General features: G+C 44.5%; 1 protein-coding gene across 9 annotated transcripts in view; it reads left to right on the top strand.

Moving 5' to 3' along the window:
* Positions 1 to 24,748, top strand: part of INPP4A (inositol polyphosphate-4-phosphatase type I A) — a 453,500-nt gene that overhangs the window by 168,293 nt on the left and 260,459 nt on the right. For 6 of the 9 annotated variants that reach the window (XM_029604758.1, XM_029604750.1, XM_029604754.1 and 3 more), the window contains 3 exons: positions 10,706 to 10,753; positions 11,361 to 11,479; positions 13,480 to 13,596. In XM_029604758.1, coding sequence (XP_029460618.1) covers positions 10,706 to 10,753; positions 11,361 to 11,479; positions 13,480 to 13,596 — 284 coding nt within the window. The remainder of the gene's footprint in view (positions 1 to 10,705; positions 10,754 to 11,360; positions 11,480 to 13,479; positions 13,597 to 24,748) is intronic. The other 3 variants (XM_029604755.1, XM_029604752.1, XM_029604760.1) reach the window with 1 other exon arrangement.

Genomic DNA, 24,748 nt, shown 5'->3' with positions numbered 1-24,748 from the left:
GGTTACCAAAACGATAAGGGGAATGGAACAACTCCCCTATGAGGAAAGACTAAAGAGGTTAGGACTTTTCAGCTTGGAGAAGAGACAACTGAGGGGGGATATGATAGAGGTGTTTAAAATCATGAGAGGTCTAGAACGGGTAGATGTGAATCGGTTATTTACTCTTTCGGATAGTAGAAAGACTAGGGGGCACTCCATGAAGTTAGCATGGGGCACATTTAAAACTAATCGGAGAAAGTTCTTTTTTACTCAACGCACAATTAAACTCTGGAATTTGTTGCCAGAGGATGTGGTTAGTGCAGTTAGTATAGCTGTGTTTAAAAAAGGATTGGATAAGTTCTTGGAGGAGAAGTCCATTACCTGCTATTAAGTTCACTTAGAGAATAGCCACTGCCATTAGCAATGGTTACATGGAATAGACTTAGTTTTTGGGTACTTGCCAGGTTCTTATGGCCTGGATTGGCCACTGTTGGAAACAGGATGCTGGGCTTGATGGACCCTTGGTCTGACCCAGTATGGCATTTTCTTATGTTCTTATGTGCCTTTTTCTGATTATATGTCGTATAGATACCCAAAATTTGTCACTGTCAAAGGCAGGATTCTGAACTTTGGTCTGATCCACTATGGCAATTCTCATTGTTTCATGATAGACCTGACATTGTTTGGGATCCACTTCTGCAGCGTGCCAATCATTAGCTGTAGCAAGATTTAGCAATATTTTCAGGATCATATACAAATGTTTTTACGTTTTATTGAATAGAAAAATTGAAAAAGACGTAGTCTTACAAAAAATAGAAAAGAACCTAAAACAAGCAACAGCAACATTTAGTCACTCATCTTTCAGAATTCATATTTTGTTGATTCTGTTGTTAAAGCAGTAGCTTCCTTTTACTGATGATGCAATGCAATTTTGTCATGAGCTGGAAGATTGCCTGTATGATAGAGAATGACAACATTGCTTTAATGATATTTTTGCATGGCTAAAAGGTACTAATCACTTGTTATGGGAACTGGAAATAAATGAGATGCCCAATTTTCTGTACAGTTTTTCTAGTAAGCATACCATGCCAGCTTTGGGCCGGATTTTAAGAGGTACGCATGAGCGTAGGTTTGTGTGTGGAACCCGGTGCGCACAAATCTACGCCCAATTTTATAACATGCGCGCGCAGCCATGCACATGTTATAAAATCCGGGGTCGGAGCACACAAGAGGGTGCACACTTGTGCACACTTGTGCACCTTGCGCGTGCCGAGCCCTAGGGGAGCCCCGATGGCTTTCCCTGTTCCCTCTGAGGCCGCTCCTCAGAGGGAACTTTCCCTCCGGCCCCTCCCCCCCCCATACCTTTGTTTTGCAAGTTGCGCCTGCCAGCTGAGTGCCAGCGCACAATCCCCTGGCCACTCCCCCAGACCGCCCCCACCCTGCCCCTTTTTTCAAGCCCCAGGACATACGTGCGTCTCGAGGCTTGTGCGCGTCGCCTGGGCCTATGCAAAATAGGCTTGGCGTGCATAACCCCCCTACGCGCGTAAATCCAGCTGGATTTATGTGTGTAGGGCTTTTAAAATCTGCCCCGTTATGCTTAGAATTTGGATTTTTAAAAAATCATTAATATTTATACAGTTGAGGCTGACATGATCACTTGGCGCAGCACAAAATCTATCTTTGTATCCTAAGCCTGGTTGCTGTTCCTCAGACTGACTGGGTGAGAGAAGCAATAATTATGGTTCTCTGGGGGAGAATGAGAGTAGACTCAAGAGTTGTTCACTCTATCAGCCCCTGCTGACTGACTCTAGTGGGACTGGGAGCAGCCTTTCAGGGCCGCAGGAAGTTGTTCTGGCTATAGCGTTGTTTAAGGCAGTGGGTTGGGAGAATGCCTTGCAAAAATTATATGAAGCTGTAAATGAGTGCTTGGAAAAGAGGAGGCCTTGGATTGTCCCCTGATAAATGCCAAGTTGCTAGTTTTAGGGTCGAGGCAAAATCTACTGGTCTGGGAGGTGGCGTTAGGAATTGGCTTATCCCTGAAGAAAAAAGCAGCCCAGTCAAAGACTCATACTTAACAGCACAGCAAAACAGCTATTGCACAAGAAAAGGGAACGAAAAATACCTGGAAAAATTATTATAACTTTTTGAGAGTGCAACATCTGCTTTCTTAGCGTTCAGACAGGTGGATCTAGAACTAGTGGGTTATGCATCTCTATCAGCAGACGGAGACAGAGCAAAGCTGAAATCACGGTGTCACCTGCAGTGACATCAGCCTGCCAGTATTCTCCGTTTCCAGCAGATGGTGGATGTTAATCTCCCTACTGGGATTGCATTGAAGTTTAATAGAAGGAGAAAGAAGGATAGAAGTTTATTGCCCAGCTCTCCTGTGGTGATTTCCTGAGGTGATTTCGGTGGATTCTCCCTCAGATGAGTGTCTTGGTCTGGTAGCTGGTTTTTCCAATGTGCACTCAGGTAAAGAATTAAAAAAAAAAAAAGGAAGTGAAAGAGGGGCAGTTGATGTTAGGGATTCCTCTTCCTTCCGGTCTCCATGCTCGGCGAACTTGGGCAGCCTGGCGGGGGTTGAGCAGTCCTTTGGGCTAGGCCTCACTCTCAGGCTCCAAATTTTGCCGCGTGGTAGGCCACAGTGACGTTTGTGTGCTTTTCCATGGCACGTAATTCTGCTCTCTTCAGGACTTTGGTTCGTGCTGAACACCTGGCTGGACGCCGGGCTGTGCATCTAATAGTGTGCCTAACTGGATGCCAGTTGGACGCATATGGAAGCACAGTCGTGCGCATAGGATGCCTTCTGGGGTGCTTGGTAATGCGCCTGGAGGTGCCTAGTTGGACGCACAGTGGTGCGCTTCAGGGCACCTGAATGTTGGACGCATGAGAAATTGGGCGTCCAGCTGATTGGGTATATTGGGCACCTAATTTTTGGGGCAACCAGTCCTTTACAAGTGAGCAGCTCAGCCGGGCACATATTCTTCTCGGAGTCAATTTAGAGTGTGTGATTTATTATGGCACCAATAGCAAAGAAGCCTAAGGGCCTTGCCCTGTGTGCTGCTTACCATACTCGGCCATCTCAGCCTGGCATTCCCTCTAACTTGTGTCAGCACTGTTTGGAGGCTCAATGAGACTTGTCTCCATCTGATTTTGCTAAGCCATCTTGTTGCGGGAATGGAAAAAAGTTATCAGAGATCTCGCCTGGAATTGGGACTCCCCTAACTGGTTCCTCAGCGGGGGAAGATAGTTCAGTTTGCCCAGTACCTATGCCCCCTGGTTTTGGCCTGGATCCATCTCCATTTTCTTGGGTAGAATTTTTTCAAGGACTGTAATCTTTTCTTCAGGCACAGTCGTTGGCCGCAGTTATTAGCAATTCAGGATCACAATCTGCCAATCCCCGCACACCTGGTATTCCAAGTAAATGTCAGAGTAAGTCTAGGCCTGCTGCAGGTTGCTCCGATAGGACCCGGCTGGCACAGATGATGAAACCTATCCTTATTCCTTGGAGGATGGGGAAATTCCTCTGGAGCTGGAGCCATATAAATCTATGTTTCATTTCTTTCATAGAGATGAGTTACTGGCTCTGATTTCCCAGACATTGAAGATGCTGGGCGTACCGGGGGCTGATTTCATGTCTGAGCCAAAGAAAGATCTCATTTTGACTTTACGTAAAGCCTCATGTTTCTTTCCTGTTATGGAGGCTATTCAAGAATTGATTGATCTTGAATGGGGCACCCTGGAAGCTAATTTCATAGGGGAACGAACTTGGAAGGGCTGTACCCCTTGGATCCGGCTGCAAGGGAGCAGTTGTGTTTTCCGAAAATTACTGCACTCGTGTATGCTGTCACCAAGTGCACAACTATTCCTGTGGAAGGGGGAGTGGCATTGAAGGATGCCCAAGATAGAAGAAGATTTGAGGCCACCCTTAAGCAAGCCTTTGAAGCAATAGCAGTGAATTTGCCAATAGCGTCACGAGGCTTCTCTCTCAAGAAGTCAAAGAATCTGGTGGAGTTCCAGGGCAGTGATGGAACCAGCAGCCGCCTTTTTGGCAGATGTGGGCTGTGACCTGCTCCGCACTTCGGCCAGAGAGGTGGCTTCAGTAATAGCAGCCAGATTTCAGCTATGGGTCAGGAATTGGTTGGCCGATACAATTTCAAAGTCTAGTCTTACTAAATTGCCTTTTAAAGGATTACTCTTGTTTGGGAGTGAGCAGGAGAAAATGGCTAATAAGTGAGTTGAGGCCCAGATTCCTCGGTTGCTGGAGGACAAGAAGCAGTCGCCACGCTCCTTCGGGACGAGAGTTGTGCAAGGCATTTCAGATGTTTTCGTCCCTATAGAGGAGTGGTTTCTCAGAGGACTTGGTCCTTGGGCAGGACTCAGTCCTTTTGTCTCAGACAACCCAGAAGAGATACAGGCTCAGATGTGGTGCTGCATCTGAGCTGCTCAATGAAGGTGTGCCCACAGGAGATAAGGGGCCGCCTCTCTCTATTTTATTGGAGACGGGTTGAGATCACATCAGGCCAGTGGGTGCTGGAGGTGATAAGAGAGGATTATGCTCTGAATTTTCTCAGTGTGCCTTGGGTCGTCTTCATGGTGTCTCCATGCAACTGTCCGCAGAAGAGACAAGCGTTATCAAAACTCCTAGCCTACGGGCTATAGTGCCACTGCCCAGGTTATTTATTTATATTGTGTCTATATATGGTAGTGCCTTGCTGGTCCTTGTAAATTGTGCTCTCTCTCTCTCTCTCTCTCTCTCAAGGCTGCTTACACCCTACTGATCTCACAATTCTGGCTCCTTCCACTCTGCAAGAAACCCTGCTCACAGCAGTTTCTGTATTTTTTATGCTTACTAGAGGGTCACTGCAAATATTTAACCAATTAGTGGTCAATATTCAAAGCTATTGAATCATACAACTCACAAGTTATCCAGCTTAATGGCAATTTTTTCATTACTGAACCACTTATCCGGCTAATTATAGTCATTGTTTGGCTATAATTTAGCCGGATTAAAAAAAGAGGCATTCTGGGGCATTCCAGGGCAGGTCTGAGTTATCCAGCTATAAAAGATAAGTCTTCAATTTTGGATTCTTAAGAAGTAATGAAAAAGTTTCAGTAACAATGAAAAGACTATTTTTACTTGCCCTAAAAAAAAAAAAAAAAAAAAAGAATTCACTCAGAGACTCATGATGACAGCGATTCTCCGCAGCACTCAGGCTGTTGAGGTGTAATTATTTGAAGTCTCTTAAGGGTAAGTTTAAGAACCGTGCAGTTTGGTTTGTACTAGGTTGTTTTTTTTGTATTGTTATGTATTTACAACTCACGGTGTGATTCTGTAGTGGCATCTTCAGTGGCAGTCGTCTTCCTCCTCCCTTTCCCAGGCTTGAGTGCACCTCCTTTGTAGCACACCTAGATCCAGCCATCTTGTTGGGCAGTGGACTTGGAATCTGGATACTGTGGCCTGAGCCACGGCGTGGGCTTTACCACCTGAGGCATCATAACTCTGTGGAAGCATCAGAAAGCCAGGCTACAGATAGAAAAACAAAACTGTATACAAATGGAAGACAAACAAAGATGAGCAGTAGAGTCAATGGAAAAAGGCATTCCAAATATATTTTCTATCAAATGACATTTTTTTTTTGGTGGGGGGGGGTTCCTTTATATTGTATCCCGCGTCGATGCTCATAGAAAATGGCGGGTAATCATGGTAACAAACTTAGGGTTACCATAGAGCCTCATGTCTGTTGGAGAGGCTGAGCCAGTCCGGGTTTTGCTCTCATTGCCTGGATAATTTGTAGTTCCTGTTTAAAAAAAAAAAAATTGGATCTACAAGTCTATGCATGCAGCGAGAGTAAAATCCGGACTGGCTCGACCTCTCCTAGAGATATGAAGCTCTAAGGTAAATGATGGCAGAAAAAGACCAAAACGGCCCATCTGGTTTGCCCAGTTGAGATTCATCCTTTCTTGCTAGATTTGCACATACAATTTCCAACACCAACTCGAGCCCTGGGGACTTCCACTTGATCTCTCAACCTTCCTCGCATATTTTTCCCATGCTTGTTCAAAGTCCATCCAGCGTTGGCCTCACCATGCTTTCTTGGAGCCCTGATGCAGTTGTACATTTTGTTGTAACCAGGGGTGTAGCTGTGGCTGGGCCTCAGGGGCCTGTTGCCTCCTCGCTTTTGGCTCAGGCCCCATCCCTAGCAACAGGGCTATGTTCCATGTGAGTTAATCCCGTAAATGCGCAGGAGTTAAGAGGACCTGAGACATGGTAATCACTGCTCGACCATGATCCCCCTCACCTTTAAGGGGGATAGTTTGAACAGGAAATACTGCTGCTTTTGGGGCGGTGGACCTGCGCTATACAGGTGGTTATGTGTAAGTGAGCATTGTTCACTAAGAACATAAGAACATGCCACACTGGGTCAGACCAAGGGTCCATCAAGCCCAGCATCCTGTTTCCAACAGTGGCCAATCCAGGCCACAAGAACCTGGCAAGTACCCAAAAACTAAGTCTATTCCATGTTACCATTGCTAATGGCAGTGGCTATTCTCTAAGTGAACTTAATAGCAGGTAATGGACTTCTCCTCCAAGAACTTATCCAATCCTTTTTTAAACACAGCTATACTAACTGCACGAACCACATTCTCTGGCAACAAATTCCAGAGTTTAATTGTGCGTTGAGTAAAAAAGAACTTTCTCCGATTAGTTTTAAATGTGCCCCATGCTAACTTCATGGAGTGCCCCCTAGTCTTTCTACTATCCGAAAGAGTAAATAACCGATTCACATCTACCCGTTCTAGACCTCTCATGATTTTAAACACCTCTATCATATCCCCCCTCAGTCGTCTCTTCTCCAAGCTGAAAAGTCCTAACCTCTTTAGTCTTTCCTCATAGGGGAGTTGTTCCATTCCCTTTATGACCTCTTTAGTCTTTCCTCATAGGGGAGTTGTTCCATTCCCTTTATCATTTTGGTAGCCCTTCTCTGTACCTTCTCCATCGCAATTATATCTTTTTTGAGATGCGGCGACCAGAATTGTACACAGTATTCAAGGTGCGGTCTCATCATGGAGCGATACAGAGGCATTATGACATTTTCCGTTTTATTCATCATTCCTTTTCTAATAATTCCCAACATTCTGTTTGCTTTTTTGACTGCCGCAGCACACTGCACCGGCGATTTCAATGTCTTATCCACTATGACACCTAGATCTCTTTCTTGGGTTGTAGCACCTAATATGGAACCCAACATTGTGTAATTATAGCATGGGTTATTTTTCCCTATATGCATCACCTTGCACTTATCCACATTAAATTTCATCTGCCATTTGGATGCCCAATTTTCCAGTCTCACAAGGTCTTCCTGCAATTTATCACAATCTGCTTGTGATTTAACTACTCTGAACAATTTTGTGTCATCTGCAAATTTGATTATCTCACTCGTCGTATTTCTTTCCAGATCATTTATAAATATATTGAACAGTAAGGGTCCCAATACAGATCCCTGAGGCACTCCACTGTCCACTCCCTTCCACTGAGAAAATTGCCCATTTAATCCTACTCTCTGTTTCCTGTCTTTCAGCCAGTTTGCAATCCACGAAAGGACATCGCCACCTATCCCATGACTTTTTACTTTTCCTAGAAGCCTCTCATGAGGAACTTTGTCAAACGCCTTCTGAAAATCCAAGTATACTATATCTACCGGTTCACCTTTATCCACATGTTTATTAACTCCTTCAAAAAAGTGAAGCAGATTTGTGAGGCAAGACTTGCCCTGGGTAAAGCCATGCTGACTTTGTTCCATTAAACCATGTCTTTCTATATGTTCTGTGATTTTGATGTTTAGAACACTTTCCACTATTTTTCCTGGCACTGAAGTCAGGCTAACCGGTCTGTAGTTTCCCGGATCGCCCCTGGAGCCCTTTTTAAATATTGGGGTTACATTTACTATCCTCCAGTCTTCAGGTACAATGGATGATTTTAATGATAAGTTACAAATTTTTACTAATAGGTCTGAAATTTCATTTTTTAGTTCCTTCAGAACTCTGGGGTGTATACCATCCGGTCCAGGTGATTTACTACTCTTCAGTTTGTCAATCAGGCCTACCACATCTTCTAGGTTCACCGTGATTTGATTCAGTCCATCTGAATCATTACCCATGAAAACCTTCTCCATTACGGGTACCTCCCCAACATCCTCTTCAGTAAACACCGAAGCAAAGAAATCATTTAATCTTTCCGCGATGGCCTTATCTTCTCTAAGTGCCCCTTTAACCCCTCGATCATGTAACGGTCCAACTGACTCCCTCACAGGCTTTCTGCTTCGGATATATTTAAAAAAGTTTTTACTGTGAGTTTTTGCCTCTACAGCCAACTTCTTTTCAAATTCTCTCTTAGCCTGTCTTATCAATGTCTTACATTTAACTTGCCAATGTTTATGCTTTATCCTATTTTCTTCTGTTGGATTCTTCTTCCAATTTTTGAATGAAGATCTTTTGGCTAAAATAGCTTCTTTCACCTCCCCTTTTAACCATGCCGGTAATCGTTTTGCCTTCTTTCCACCTTTCTTAATGTGTGGAATACATCTGGACTGTGCTTTTAGAATGGTATTTTTTAACAATGACCACGCCTCTTGGACATTTTTTACTTTTGTAGCTGCTCCTTTCAGTTTTTTTCTAACAATTTTTCTCATTTTATCAAAGTTTCCCTTTTGAAAGTTTAGCACGAGAGCCTTGGATTTGCACACTGTTCCTTTTCCAGTCATTAAATCAAATTTGATCATATTATGATCACTATTGCCAAGCGGCCCCATCACCGTTACCTCTCTCACCAAGTTCTGTGCTCCACTGAGAATTAGATCTAAAATTGCTCCCTCTCTCGTCGGTTCCTGAACCAATTGCTCCATAAAGCTATCATTTATTCCATCCAGGAATGTTATCTCTCTAGCATGTCCTGATGATACATTTACCCAGTCTATATTGGGGTAATTGAAGTCTCCCATTATTACTGCACTACCAATTTGGTTAGCTTCCCTAATTTCTCTTAGCATTTCACTGTCCATCTCACCATCTTGACCAGGTGGACGGTAGTATACCCCTATCACTGTAGTCTTCCCTGACACACAAGGGATTTCTACCCATAAAGATTCAATTTTGTATTTAGTCTCATGCAGGATGTTTATCCTGTTGGACTCTATGCCATCCCGGACATAAAGCGCCACACCTCCTCCCGACTGCTCCTCTCTGTCATTGCGATATAATTTGTACCCCGCTATAGCACTGTCCCATTGGTTATCCTCTTTCCACCATGTCTCTGAGATGCCAATTAAGTCTATGTCATCATTTACTGCTATACATTCTAATTCTCCCATCTTACTTCTTAGACTTCTGGCATACAAACATTTCAAAGTTTGTTTTTTGTTTGTATTTTTATTCTGCTTTTTAATTGAAAGGGATAAGTTAGAATTTTTTAGGTCAGGTGAGTTTTTAGTTACAGGCACTTGGACTACTTTTCTTATTATTGGAACCTCATTGTCGGGATGCCCTAATTCTAATGCATCATTAGTATCCTTTAAAGATACCTCTCTCCGAACCATGCGCTGCTGAGCGACTGTCGGCTTTCCCCTTTGTTCTAGTTTAAAAGCTGCTCTATCTCCTTTTTAAAGGTTAGCGCCAGCAGTCTGGTTCCACCCTGGTTAAGGTGGAGCCCATCCCTTCGGAAGAGACTCCCCCTTCCCCAAAAGGTTCCCCAGTTCCTAACAAAACTGAATCCCTCTTCCTTGCACCATCGTCTCATCCACGCATTGAGACTCCGGAGCTCTGCCTGCCTCTGGTGACCTGCGCGTGGAACAGGGAGCATTTCAGAGAATGCTACCCTGGAGGTTCTGGATTTAAGCTTTCTACCTAAGAGCCTAAATTTGGATTCCAGAACCTCCCTCCCACATTTTCCTATGTCGTTGGTGCCCATGTGTACCACGACAGCCGGCTCCTCCCCAGCACTGTCTAAAATCCTATCTAGGTGACGCGTGAGGTCCGCCACCTTCGCACCAGGTAGGCATGTTACCAGGCGATCCTCACGCCCACCAGCCACCCAGCTATCTACATTCCTGCTGTCAGAGGCAAAGCACGTTCCTGGGAATGTAGACAGACACAAACCTCTGTGCCAATCTTTCTCTTGCTGTGGCTGAAGACGACGGGTGTGAGATATGCCAGCAGTTGTTTTGTAGGAATTTCTATTTCCACTTATTAGGGGGCAATTAAAAAAAAAAAAGAAAGAAAGAAAAAGGTAACCCATGTAATGACAGCGTATGTGGAAGCTTGTACAAATAATTTTCAAAGAGAAACCGTCTAACCAGTTTCATTTTGAAAATGAGCTCGTGTAGAGCGCAGACTAAACATCCTCTTGCGCGCCCTTTGCCGCTGCTGTTTGAGCAGCCCATCCGGAGGAGAGAGTGCCGTAGTGCGACCACGTCTGGAGACCCTATGTGAGCGCTGGTGCCGTTTTCCTCCTGTGAGCTGAGCGCATGCCTGGGAAGGCCTCTCTCTCTCCCCCGGCTGAGAGCTCACACGTGCTGGAAAAGTCTGCATATACTTTTTCTTTTATCCAGGCAAAAGATGGCAGTTTTCAGGAAAGGTGATTTTACCACGTTACGGCTTTGAAATTTTGCCCTGACAGAGCGTGGCAGGAGCTTTGCTGAACTTTTCTCTCTTTTCTTTTTGTATTAAGTAGGAAACATCCAGGATCCAGATGAACCTATCTTGGAATTTAGTTTAGGTAAGTCTTTATTATTTTTTTCACTGCTAACTTCTTGTTCCAGATGCCTCTGCTTCTAATAGTGTGGGGTTTGGGGTTTTTTTGGGTTTTTTTGTGGAAGTCACAGCCCAGAGCTGAGCTGAAGTTTTGAAAGCGGTATTAGGCGTGTATCACAGAACTGTCTTTTGGCTCCTAGTTGCTAATGTTTTCTCCTGGGTAGTCCTGTTAAGAGCTCTCTGTTCCCAGCTGTCTGCAACAGGTTAATTGTGGATCCTCTTGTGTGCAAAAGTGACTCGCACAAGTTTCTCACCTGAGAGACTGCCGAGCATTGGAGGAAGCAGGAAGAGACGGCTTGAAAGCTGGTTCTGAAAATTGATTTTTCAGCTTGGTTTTATTTTTGAGAGAGGGAAACTTCCACCTCTCCCAGCCAGAGGGAAGGCCCCGTTTAATACCAACTCTTCGACAGGGTGAATCTTGACACAGAACAAGCATAAATGAATCATCTTCCTCTTGCCCATTTTCCCTTAAAACATTTTAATGAGGAGGATGACCATGAGGGTTGGAGCTGGGGTTGCGTACAAGGGGATTTTTCCAGAAAGATTCCAAGTATTTCTTTTTTCCTCAATAGCTTGCAATGAGTTGAGTACTCCGTCGCTAGATCGTAAACCAAATAGTTTTGTAGCAGTGAGTGTAACAACGCCACCTCAAGCATTCTGGACAAAGCACGCACAGACAGAGATCATAGAGGTAAGACTTGTAGATGTTGTCAAGACCATGAATGATGCTTCACTTGGGGGCAGTGAAGCAGAGAAACACTGATACTAGATATCTTGGTTAACAATACATTTTCATTATAAATGGTTGAATCTTCTATGAGCTAGTCCCTGATCTTTACTACTGTTGTAAGAACAGAAAGATATAGATTGTATTTTGTCCTGCTACAATTCTTATCCCAGGTTTTATGGCCCTTTTCATAAACACAATATTTGTTGCTTATTGACCTTCCAATACAACCTTTAACAGAGCGTAAAGTTTTGCATTGATGTATCTTTTCCGTTATAGGCATCAGGGTCATGACCCTGATAAATATCAGAGTTATTCCTCTAAAATGCTGAAATTTCTTGTGTTTGTGTTCTATATTAGAAGACAAATTTGCCTTATTTGGAAGTAGGAAGTGGTAAGGTCTGTTCAGATTGAATGAATCATTTGAGAAACTCCTTCCATAATGACCCAGTTGGCAGTTTTCTGAATTGCTCATGGGAAAATAAAAAGTGTAACTCTACTGGTTAGGAGTCTCTCATAAAATGTTTTTGGTTTTTTTTTTTAATTATATCTTTATTACATTTTTAAACATTTCAATGAATGATAAAAAAAAATCAATCAAGAAAAAAAATCCAGGGAAATTTTAGGTTACACTCACTGTCCCAAGTCCACATTACCGGGGATCTCAAAATGTTTCTCAAAAATAAAAATACTAATAAAATGTTTTTTTAATCATTATTTAACTAGTATATTGTAATCCTGTCAGCTGCTTCTGCAGCGTAGAAAGTATCATAAGAACCATACTCAAGTGTTACATTTTTTTAAATTTAAATATAAGCAGCTGTGCCATTTCTGCTCTGAAAAGCTCTGCAATTTTTGAAAATGTATTAGGTGAGCTCCACTGAAAGCTCTGATGAGAAGAGATGTACACATTTCGTAAAAAAGAAGTTTTCCCTTGATTTGACAAACCTGCAAAATGCTACAAAATCTGGTTTGCATTGCCAAATAAATCTAGAATGGATTTCTTTGATCCATTCTAGATCCATTTCTGGTTTTTCAGATCTGATGGCTTTCCGCAGAGTTTCTTGGGTGGGGGTGGAGGGTAGAAAAGAAAACTCGTGTCATACATTGGGCTGAAATCCATCTGATTTGAGTTCCACTTTGAAATGTTTGAGTTTTATTTTTCCCCAAATGTAAATAACAATAACAAAATATCTGCTACATTTTTGCTTCAAGCTCTTGAGTTTTCAAGTTAAATTAAAAAAAGAAGTTTGAACTGGCGTATGATAAATGTGACTAAATAAATACATTAGTGAGTGGTTCATGCTACAAACACATGGACTGGAGGAGATGGTGGGAGCTATTTCAGATCTTCTCGGATCCTTCCAATTTCACTTCTTTCTTTCACTGCAGGCTGGTAGTTGTTTCAATCCGGGGCACATCAGAGACCCAGTGCTATTGGTGATACTTTCAAGAGCAATTTTCAAAGCAGTTTATGCGACTAATGTGTGGAAATCGTCCGTCCAAAAGCAGACTGTCCTCAATGCGGTTAAAACCATCCCCGCTTTTAACCACATTCAGAGGATCAGTTAGGGGCATGTTTAGGTTAGGGAAGGGAATTAATGCACATGGATGGCACTTTCAAATGTACACATGCTAATTTTGCAGACGTGAAGGTTTGAAAATTCACCTCATAATGCTCATGTTTCAGAAAGACTAGACTGGGTATGACAGATGTCAAACATTTTATGCCAGAATGCCATATTTCTCATGAGGAAGAATGTTAATTAATTGTACATGATTTCTTTTGAAAGCCTTAATTAATCTTACTTCAGCCTCTCACCTTTCCCAGTGGATTCTACTACTGTATTTTGGTAGGGTTTACCTGAAAGAATTCTTTTTTTAAGGTGTTATATCATGAATAAAGTATAATAAGTTGCATAGTCTGCTAAGTCTTTCTTAATTGTATTCCTTTTCTGTTATAGGGAACAAGCAATCCTATATTTTTAAGTAGTATTGCCTTTTTCCAAGACTCTCTTATCAATCAAATGACACAAATCAAACTTTCTGTGTATGACGTCAAAGATAGATCTCAGGGAACAGTAAGTATCATTTTTCCTTTGTCCTTTCTGTTTTTTGGGGGGAGGGACTTGGCAGTTTTTCCCCTGCTCCTTGAGTTTCCGGCTCAGTTGAAATTGCGGCTGGGGTCCAGCACCATGAGGCTTCATTTCCATCTGCTGGCCGGCTCCTGGTTTTTCTTGTCTACTAATAGTTCTGTTTGGGGTTTTTTTTTTTTCAAGTGCTGGGTCACAAATTAACATGTTAATAATCAAGATCACTTACAGCAACATTGCTTTTACACCAAAAAAAAATTGTACTTATCAAATTCAACTTCTTTCCAATTGTCATAGACATCTGTACACTGTTTCTCTTTAAATGCTTTTGCAAAAGTTGTCACAATTAAATCTGACAACAATGTATTTCCTGAGCTAAATCTCTCTAACAAATTTTACTAATTTTCAAGTAAAATTTCTTTTGATGAATTTTAAACGATATCCACAAATTGTGCTACTTCTCTCATAAGCTTCACATAAATATTTAAAAGTGCATGTTAAATATGCATGAGATAAATTTTCATACCACGGAGATTCATTATATGCAAATTTATCTAAAGCATATTCATTGTAGATGTCCTGAAACCCCGACTGACTGTGGGGTGGTCCAGGACAGGTTTGGGAAGCCCTGCCTTAACCACTATTTTTTCATCATTGAATTTCTAACCTTTCTGCTGTTTTACAATTCAGTAAAGGCTGCATCTTCTTTATGAGCCCAGTTGTTATAACCCAGTGCTTAGGGCTTACCCGTGAACCTCAGCCATAATTTTCAGAGCAGACTTACACACGTAAGTCTACTTTAAAAATTGGTGGCTACGCGCATTCCCTTATATGGCATACACGTGCCCCTTTTCGCTTGTGCAGGAGCAGGGAAAAATGCTCATGTGCGTGTTTATGTGTTTACTTTCAATTTTAGAAAGTATGCGTGTAAATGATTTCCCCTAGCTCTGCCCCTGGGAATTTCTCTTTCAAGTACATTTTAAATTATGCGTGAAATTGTGTCTGTATATACGTTTACATGTACAAAGGCCTATATACATGAGTAAAACAGCTTGTTAAAGCTTGAAAATTCAGTCCTATAAGTTTTCTTTTCCTGTTCTATGGCAAGTGTGCATACATCAGATGCTCAGGGTCAAATTTGTAAGCCATTGAATAGCTTCCTTATAAAGCCTAGTCCGCCTATGAGTGGGCATAGACTACAGTTGTTTGTGATGTGATTCACCGTCTGATTTGAGTAACCGCAGTAATGCTTTGGATTGTCTTTGAATTGCCACTTGTGGAGGAGATCTGCACAGTGTTCAACCAAGGTTCTAAGATGATTTATGGAGTGCAATATCCTTGACGAGGTAGATGATGTAGTTTTCATATGGCCCACCTGTTAAGTGCCTCACGGCATAAATACCACCATCATCCCGTCATCGAATACTCTTATGATTTCAAGTATGTATCATATGTCATCTTAGTTTTCTTTGACATCTTTCAATCTCGTTGATAGTTTATTGGTACCTCAGTATTGAAAAGAGGTTTCCATATTCTAGAAGAGGCATAGCCAAAACTTTATACAGAGTTAATATCTCCTTTACCCTACTGCATATCACCTTTTCATGCATGTCAAAACCATTAGTCATGCCAAATGTTGTATGAGTGTGTAATATGTTTTAGCGGTTTATGTATTTATCTGTATTTAGCTCATACCTTTTCACTGTTAGCTCATGGCAAGTTACATTCAGGTACAGTACATATTTCCTTGTCCCTAGTGGGCTTACAGTCTAAGGGTCTTATTCACAAAGGGCCGGATTATAAATGCCCTGCGCGCCTATTTTGCATAGGCCACTGGCACGCGCAAGTTCCGGGGCTTCGTAAAAGGGGCGTGTCGGGGGCATTCCGAGAATGATGCGGCGTTTCGGGGGCGTGATGCGGCGTTTCGGGGGCGGGCCCGGGGGCGTGGTGCCGGCCCGGGGGCGTGGTCGAGGCCTCCGGACCATCCCCCGGGTCGGGTGATGGTGCGCCAGCAGTCTGCTGGCGTGCGCAGATTTACGTCTGCTTTCAGCAGGCGTAAATCTGCCAACAAAGGTAAGGGGAGGTTTAGATAGGGCCGGGGGGGATGGGTTAGGTAGGGTAAGGGAGGGGAAGGTGGGGGCAGGGCGAAGGAAAGTTCCCTCCGAGGCCGCTCCGAAATCGTAGCGGCCTCGGAGGGAACAGGCAGCGCACGCTGGGCTCAGCGCACGCAGGTTGCACAAATGTGCACCCCCTTGCGCACGCCGACCCCGGATTTTATAAGATATGCACGGCTATGTGCGTATCTTATAAAAATCCAGCATACTTTTGTTCGCACCTGGTGCGCAAACAAAAGTACGCGCTCGCGCAAAATTATAAAATCCACGCCATTGGAGGTAATTTTCAAAGGAGATACATAGATAAATGCAACCATGCTATAAAATACTTTCATAGCAATTTTAAAAAGTTACTTGCTTGTGAAAAGTACACTTGCACATGAATATTCTTTGGATAATTCAGTGGCATATACTGTAGGAATTTTCAAAAGACACTTTCACAAGTAAAGTGCATTTACATGTGTAAAAGCAATTTTAAGCATGCAAGTGCTTTTTAAAATCAGGCCCAAAGATGTGTTAGGCTAGTTGCTATGAGATAAATGACCCAATGCAGTGATAATGTGAGGAATTTGAAATACCTTGCGTTATTCTGATGCCTACACCATGCGTATTAAAATGAGCTGAGCTCATTACTAACCCAAACTATGCAAATCAGATAACTCAGCTTGCCTCAGAAATCATAAACGATGCTATTTGATGTGAAGTTAGCTACAACTCAGGAGTTTTATTCATTTAAATTATTTATAACCTACAGCCTGCTAGGTTCAGGGGAAGGGGGGTACAAAATAACATGTTTTTTAAATAATATATTACCGAGAAATGCAATATAAATTTCTCTGGAGAGCATACGTTTCCATGCAGGTGGCATTTCATTCTACCTTGGTGCCGGTGGCAACCTGTGGGAAGTGTAATTGGGCAATTGGTACCCTTTCCCATCTGTTTTGGGGCTGTTTTTTTATTCAGCAGTTTTGGAGGCGCATTGTATCCTATTTGGCTAGTTTGTTGGGCATCCCATTACAAGTGTCTCCCCTTTTGATACTCTTTGAATGTATTCCTGTTTTGTGTATTAGGGAAATGGGACCTCGTATGTTGTTTATGAAAGCTTGTTTTGTAGGGAAAAAATTGATACTTCTTCATTGGAAGGAAGCGACGGCGCCCTCCTTCTGGGCCTGGAGGAATCACTTGCATCGTTTGATGTAGATGGAACAGTTGACGGCTCGAGCATCTCCCAGACACCGCTGCAAGTTCCTGCAGATCTGGGATCCTTATCTTCAGGCTTTGCCACATAGAGCGTGCAGTTGGATTTTGAATGACTGACACATTTTGGGGCCGGATTTTAAAAGGGTTACACGCATAAGGTACGCGCGTACCCCTTTTAAAACGCCCCTGCGCACACCGAACCTATATTGCATAGGCTTCTGGCGCGCACAAAGCCCCGGGAATTGCGTAAGTCCCAGGGCTTTCTTGGGGTGGGCGTGTCGGGGGGCGTGACGCGGTCGGCGTGTCATCCGGGGGCAGTGCCGTGGGTGTGGTTTCGGCCAGGGGGCGTGGCCACAGCCTCCGGACTAGCCCCCAGACCAGAACATGGCGCGCGGCAGCCGGCCTGGCGCACGCAAAGTTACACCTGCTTCGAGCAGGCGTAACTTGTGCGACAGAGGTAGGGGGGGGTTTAGATAGGGCCGGGGGGGGGGGGGGTAGGTAGGGGAAGGGAGAGGAAGGTGGGGGGAGGCAGAAGGAATGTTCCCTCCGAGGCCGCTCTGATTTCGGAGCGGCCTCGGAGGGAACGGGCAGCGCGCGCAAGTTGCACAAATGTGCACCTCCTTGCGTGCGCCGACCCCGGATTTTATAAGATATGCGCGTATCTTATAAAATCTGGCGTACTTTTGTTCGTGCCTGGTGCGCGCGCATACTTTTGTTTGTGCCACAGCGCGTGCGCTGTGTGATCTGGTTTGGTTTGGGTGGGGGTTGAGGGGTGGGTGATAAGCTGGGGTTCTAGCTATTTGGTCTGTTGTCTGGTATTGCTTCAAGATGTTGAACACTGAAGAGATACTTAGTTCAGCAGACTGTACTGTTATTGATGTTATGTTGGGAAAAGCAATACAAATTGTTAAACATAAAAATAAAACACAAGCAAAAATACAACACAGAGAAGGTTACAATATTGGGGACAACACTTAAAGCAATAGAAGCCATGAGGAAACCAGAGGCCACAACTAGAACTAAGAAGACCCAAGCTGAGGCAGGGAGCATACCTGAGGCTGGCTTATATGGGAGTGCCTGTGCAGAGTCATGCTGCACCATGGATTCCAGCAGGACTTCCAAGTCATAGGAGTTCGGAGGACTGAAGCAGCATGAACATGACTTTCCAAGGGCCCCTGCTGGCAGGAGGGGAGCACTGCAGTCAGTATCCTCACAAATGTGTGGGATCTACTCCAAAAGTGTACTGACAGCAGTTCTGGTGGTCCCTTCAGCCTGGAGAAAGTCCGCTGAATCTCTTCTATCCATTGAAGTATGTAGGTTAGGCTACAACCTGAAAGGAAAATTGACACTGGGTGGCTAATTTAATTCTCCTGGAGCAGTTTATAGATGGTTTGCACCTCTCCATGTGGTGGTGGGTATGCCAGCATTCAAAACTTACTCTTGAAACTGCCCTAGAAGTTGCTGACACCTTCTCCCAAGCCCAGTCAATGCCAGAGAGCACCATGGTTATCATTGGATCCCAGAGTCTGCAATAGAGAGCAAAGCATTTGCCACAAACCTCAGAGAATGACTAGCCATGGGAATTAGGCTTATCACCATGCTTCAATTGTGGAGAAAGGGGCCACTTCACCACTTCCAAGACTAGGGAAGAAGCTATGGATGTCAACTTACGGTCACCCCTTATTTATAACTTTGTGGATGCGCCTCACCTTGGACTTGGTACCTTTGCGGTTCTAATTGAGCTGGATGGGGGTCTCAGCACAGGCCCTAGTAGATTCCAGAAGTAAAAAAAAAACAAACCCATTTAGTGGGTGCTAGTTAATCAAATTCTAATTGACTATGAACCTCTGATGACTTTAGCTTGCATTCATGGAAACGAAAGGCAGTACGTTACTAGGCAGGTCTCACTGAAGACGCCCGCTGGGCAATCTAACCTTGAAATGGGAGTACTCCCATGACTCTCATATCCTTTCAACCTGGGATGCAATTTGCCAGATATTTGAAACTCTTGGAATCCAGTTTAATGTTAGATCAATCAACCCTGTACCTGAAGAAGAGTCCTTTCCAGAGATCTCTCCTTGGGGAAGCCCAGAATTATATGTGGGGAATAACAACACACCCAAAATCCGATGGTAATGTCTCCAAGGGAAGGCTGCCTATTCCAGGTACCCAGAGGCCACAGTAAACAGGTTTTTTTAAGAAGAATAATGGATTGTGGGCATCCCAAGTCCCCTTCAATGCTTTCTCAGAATGTGTGAGGGAGGGTAACCAAGGAAAAGTTAAGTTAGCCCCTTTGGAAGATGGTTCTCCTACGTTTGGCTGGAGAAATCACTGTCTGGCTTAGGGATCCACATCCTGACTCTACCCTCAGAAGAAGAAATGGACAGCCACAGTTCAGGGTGGGAAAGGAAAATAGGAATGGAGATTTCCTTCTCCAGGAGGTACCCATGGTAGGGGCAGGCGCTCAACCTAGGAAGGTTGAACTGAAGGGAGAGTATATGAAGGGATATATAGGAGAACCCCTCAGAACACCTTAAAATACCAACTCCAACTATCTAGCCTGGCCCACTTCAAGGGACACCCAGGAGGGAAAGCCAAGAACCAGAGTGTATTCCTGGGGAGAGGAATAAGAGCTCTAGCTCGGGGAGGAACAGGGAGGCCCTGGGGAAGAAGAGAAGGCAGTTCCTATGCTAAGACTGTCTATTTGTGATTGCTGTAACTTTTGATTTAAAGCTGCTGAGGTAAGCAGACTTTTTTTCTGCCAGTTTTCTGTTGTACTGTAAATAATAAAATTATCCTGTGAAGAAAAACTCCAGAGTCCAGACTGCTCTGTCCTCTGTCCCCTTCCTTAAATCAAGGACCACTCGCATGGTGTCGCACTATCTTCCCTCCTGCCACCTAGAAAGTGTTAAGACAAACTCTTTCCTCAAGTAAAAGCAATTTTGTCTGGACTAGGGCAACAGAAATGCACAGAGCATGCCTACAGCATAATGTCGGTGCAAACCTCGGCTGAGAAGCTTAAAATGCCACCTACACCCTTCTTACCTTCTGCTTCTTCTGCTCTGTACAAGAATACTGTATGTAATAAATAGTGTAGACAATTATGCTCAAAGGACTTGACATATCTGGAGACAAGAGTAACTGCTGCCAGTCACGCTTCTTCTTTCATAAAGGCACTTATTAAATATCTGAATGAATCAGAGGCTGTGAGTCACCTGTAGCAAGTGAGCTACAACAGACATGGCCCCTCTGCTTCACTGCCTTTGTGGGTGCACAGCAGATTATAAAAATGCGGGCATCAGTGTTAATCATAGCCTGACTAAAAAAGAAGATGGTAGAACCAGCCAGTTGTATAACCAGCAGACCCCTAGCAGCTGGTCTTCTAATATACCTGTCTAGGCCCCCACCTAGTTAGGCGTTATGGTTTTTTTTTGTTTATTTTTTTTGTTTAATTTTTGTTCTCTATTTAGTTATGCTGTCCTTTGTTTCCGGCTACATCAGCCTCCCCAAGTTCTGCCTCCTTGTTATATATAACTTTTGCCTCTTGTTAAATGGTTTATCAAGTGCATAATCTAATGTTATTCCCTCGTATCCTCTCCCTCCCCCTCCGAGAGTTACAAGAACTACAGAAACAAAGTTCAAGGATCTGAGATCTGCAGGGCAGTTAGCTCATCTAAGATATTAACTGAGAGCAGCAGGCTGTCAGGGTGGAGACATAAGCGCTCCATAGAAATTTAATTGCATTTCTTGTTAATATTGATTGGATGTCAAAGCCGTTATAGAGTGAAATCCTGCTTCAATCATATTACCAGTCAATTGGAAGGGACGATCTTTCTCCCAGCGATCTTGTAACAACAGCCACAGATCTTGTCCGCGATTCACACTCAGGTGTTTATAATATCTGGAGAGGAAGGGGGGTTGATTTTGACCCAATGACAAGAACTTTTTCAACTTATGAAAGATAGCAGTGTTGTGTTCCGCGGCCGTGGCGGTCCACGACCGCGGCCCCCTACCTTGTCCGCGGTGTTCCCTCGCCGCGGGAGTCCCGGGGGAGGGCTCTGATTCGGGCCGTCGCTCCCACGCAGCCTCCGGTGCTGCTCGCTGCAGGGGGAGCTGTCCTGCTCCCCCCTCGTGGCGTCTCTCCTCCGCAGGGGAAAATCCAAGATGGCTGCCACCATCCTTAGGCACGAGGCCGCGCCTCCTCTACAGATTTAAAGGGACCTAATTCCTTTAACTGGCTTCACCTGTTCCTGATCAGCCTAGGCAGGGGAAGTATAAAAGGAAGCTTCCTCTGCTCATTCAGTGACTTGGCAACATCCTTCAACGCTGTCTAGTCTGCTTGCTTCGGTGAGTTCCTTGAGCTTTGGATCCTGTTCCTGTTTTGTCTTGGTGTTCCTGGTTCCTGACTTCGGATTGGCTTACGGTGATTCTCTGGTGTACGACTTCCGATTGGCAAGTAGTGATTCTCTGGTGTGTGACTTCGGACTGGCAAGTGGTGATCCTTTGGTGTGTGGCCTTGGATTGGTGAGCGACGACCCTCTGGCACTCGACCTAGGACTCCTAGACTACCGTCTCCAAGGGCCTGCCTAAGTCCCAGTGGCCCGGGTGCCTACGGGCTCCTCCTGGGGGGACCGCGGGCTTGCAGGGCGAAGCTCCAGTCACCCCTTGCACCGACACCCTGACCTCTTAAAGGTCCGCCTAAGCCCCAGCGGTCTGGGTCCCTATGGGCTCCTCTTGGGGGGACCACAGACTTCCAGTGGTGAAGACACAGCATCTCTTCTCGTCTCTTCATCCGCCTCCGCAGTCGCCTCAGTCTCCAGTGCCGAGGATCAGCTGGTCCCGTCTTCTGCGCTGCCTCGCCACCCGACGAGAGAACTTATGGATCCTCTGAAAGGTATACCATCCTCCCGTCGGCCAAGGGTTCACAAGCCTGAGCATAACAAGCAGCCTGCACGCTCTCAGCAGGCAAGGAGGTAACATAATGTTGCAGTTGTAAATAGAATATTTGACCAGTGGATAGACCGTAAATATCCTGTAGTTCCGGCCATGGTAGTAATTTGCCCTGAGTGTCCAAAACATGACCCAATTGTGTCACCCCCTTCAAAGCCCATTGTTTAAACCCTATCGATTGGGAACTGGGTGAGAACTCTGGATTCCCCTTGATGGGGATCAAGTAGGCGCAAAGACGTGGAATATCCAGATAGCGAGTAAGGAATAACCAGGCTTGTCGTATGGGGGCCATCAACAAACCAATGACCCCAGATACTGATAGTCTCCGGGGGTCCACATGCAATATGAAGTGTAAATCAAGCGGGGCTACAAGAGTTTGTTCTGCCTCCAGATTTACCCAGCAAGAACTCCCCAATACCCAATCGCATACTAATCGGAGATTACTGGCCACGTTATATACCCCAAGATCAGGAACCCCGATGCCCTCCTTTCCCCAGGCAGATTTTAGATAATGAAGTGGAATGTGTGCCCTTTTCCCTCTCCACAGGAACCATCTCATGGATCTTTCCAAGGTAGAAAGATCTTTACGCTTCAAAACGATGGGTATGTTCTAGAAAAGATAAAGCCACTTTGGTAGAATAGTCATTTTAAACAAATTTATATTCCCACCCAGCGACAAGGGCAATGGCATCCAGAGCTTCAGTTTTTCTTGCGTATGTGAGAGAAGACCTTGAACATTTAACTGATATAACTGAAATGTGAGACGGGAGAGTGACACTCAAATATTTGATACTATCAACAGCCCATAATAGAGGGAACGTTCCTCCCCATCCCTCCCGAAGCGTGGTGGGGAATGCTAAAGCTTCTGATTTATCCTTGTTGAGCCTAAGCCCCCGAAAAGGTGCCAAATTCCTCAAAAAGCCTAAGGAGCGGGGGAAGAGAGGCGGCCAGGTCTGTGAGAAAGACCAAAATGTCATCTGCGAACGCGGCATATTTGAAAGTTTCGGTTTGAAACCTCACTCCCTTCACAGCCCGATGACTTTGGATAGCTAGCAGAAGAGGTTCCAATTGTAACAGAAATAATAAAGGGGAAAGGGGACAGCCCTGCTAGTGCCTCTCCTCACCTTAAGTTCTTCCGATGTCATCGGCCACTATCCTAGCTACGGGATCCGTGTAAAATAGTTTGATGGCATCATGAAAGTAACCATCGAATCCCATATATTCAAGTATACAAGAGAGATAAGCCCAATCCACCCTATCAAATGCCTTTTCTGCATCAAAGCTGATGGCCAGATAGGGCGTATCCGTCTGCTGACGCAGAGTCATTGCCACCAATATTTTCCGGATGTTAGTGAGAGCATATCGGTGGCAGACGAAGTCCACCTGTCTGGGTTGTATCAAAGTGGGAAGTAGGGGGGGCCAGACGATCTGCTAGTATTTTAGCTAGTAGCTTTTGGTTCTGATTTAGAAGAGAGATAGGTCAGTAAGACGCGGCGTCCAGGGAGTCTTTCCCTGGTTTAGGGATAAGAGTAATGTGAGCTAGATTGAAGGGTGTTAAAGGCCTTAGTCAATGGAGTGGTAACAGAGTCCAGGAAGGCTTGGTAAAATTCGGCCGGGTACCCGTCCGGGCCTGGGGCTTTATAGGACTTGGCTGTTCGTATGGTGTGCCGCACCTCATCTTCAGTAATGGGCCTGTTTAGCCCCAAAACTTGTTCCCTTGTCAACCGAGGCAAATTAAGTGTAGATAGGAATCTTGTACAACATTCGGGATTCCATTGTAAAGGTCAGTATAAAAACTTTGAAAAGTTTCCAGAATGCCAGCAGTGTCCGAGGTGACTTGGACTGTTTGTCTCCTTACGGCCGGAATGAACCTTGAGCCCTGATGAGACTTAATGAGATTAGTCATAAGTTTGCCAGGCTTATTGCCGTATTGGAACAACTTGTGCTGACAATAAATTAAACTTTTGGTAGCTCGTTGATGGAGCAGAGTATTAAGAGCACCTTGTATGGTTCGAAAATTATCCCTGTTTGAGAATTACTACTCGACAGGGCAGCTCTCGCCTGTCGAAGCTGAGAGCTTAAAGTTAAATTTTGTTTGTCTCTCATTTTTCGCCATCTGGCCATGTAAGAAATGACATCTCCCCTGAGTACTGCCTTGGCTGTGTACCAGAACAATTCCGGATCTTCCGAATGTTCTTTGTTAAGGCTAGCATAGTCCGCCCAACGATCCCGCAAGTAATCTGTAAACTGACTATCTTTGGACATATAATGCGGGAACCGCCAAGAAGCCCCATTTATGCGGGTGTGAATGCCTGATAAAGTGATACCCACAGGCGCATGATCCGAGATAATAAGATCAGCTATGTGTGCATCTCGAATGGCTGAGAAATGATGACTACTAACTAAGAAATAATCCAAATGTGTCTGAGTCTGATGGGCCCTTAAGATATGAGTGTATTCTCTTTCCATAGGATGGAGAGTGCGCCACGCGTCCACTAATTGTAACGAGCGTTCCAAGAACAGAATTCCATTGTCAGATTGTGGCCGCCCCCCCCCCCCCCCCCAGGGTTTGATCTCTATCCAGATGGGTATCGCGGATCGTATTAAAGTCACCACCGATAATGATGACCTGATCCGTATAAGAGGCCAGTAGGTGGTACACTCCACGAAAGAATTTCAACCCAGGATTATTAGGAATGTATATATTGCAAAAGATCTATGGTTGTTGGTGAATATCTATGAAGAGAATGAGGTATCTCCCATCTGGATCTTTGTTTGCTTAACTGTGATAGGCGCATGCTTTCCAATAAGTATCGCCACTCCCGCGGATTTAGTGGTCGCAGAGGCATAATGAACCTCTCCCACCCAACTTCTGC

The sequence above is a fragment of the Rhinatrema bivittatum genome, chromosome 5 (assembly GCF_901001135.1).
Source record: "Rhinatrema bivittatum chromosome 5, aRhiBiv1.1, whole genome shotgun sequence".
NCBI classification, from domain to species: Eukaryota; Metazoa; Chordata; class Amphibia; order Gymnophiona; family Rhinatrematidae; genus Rhinatrema; species Rhinatrema bivittatum.
The sequence above is the reverse complement of the archived record's forward strand: the minus strand, read 5'-3'. Positions and strand labels throughout refer to the sequence as shown.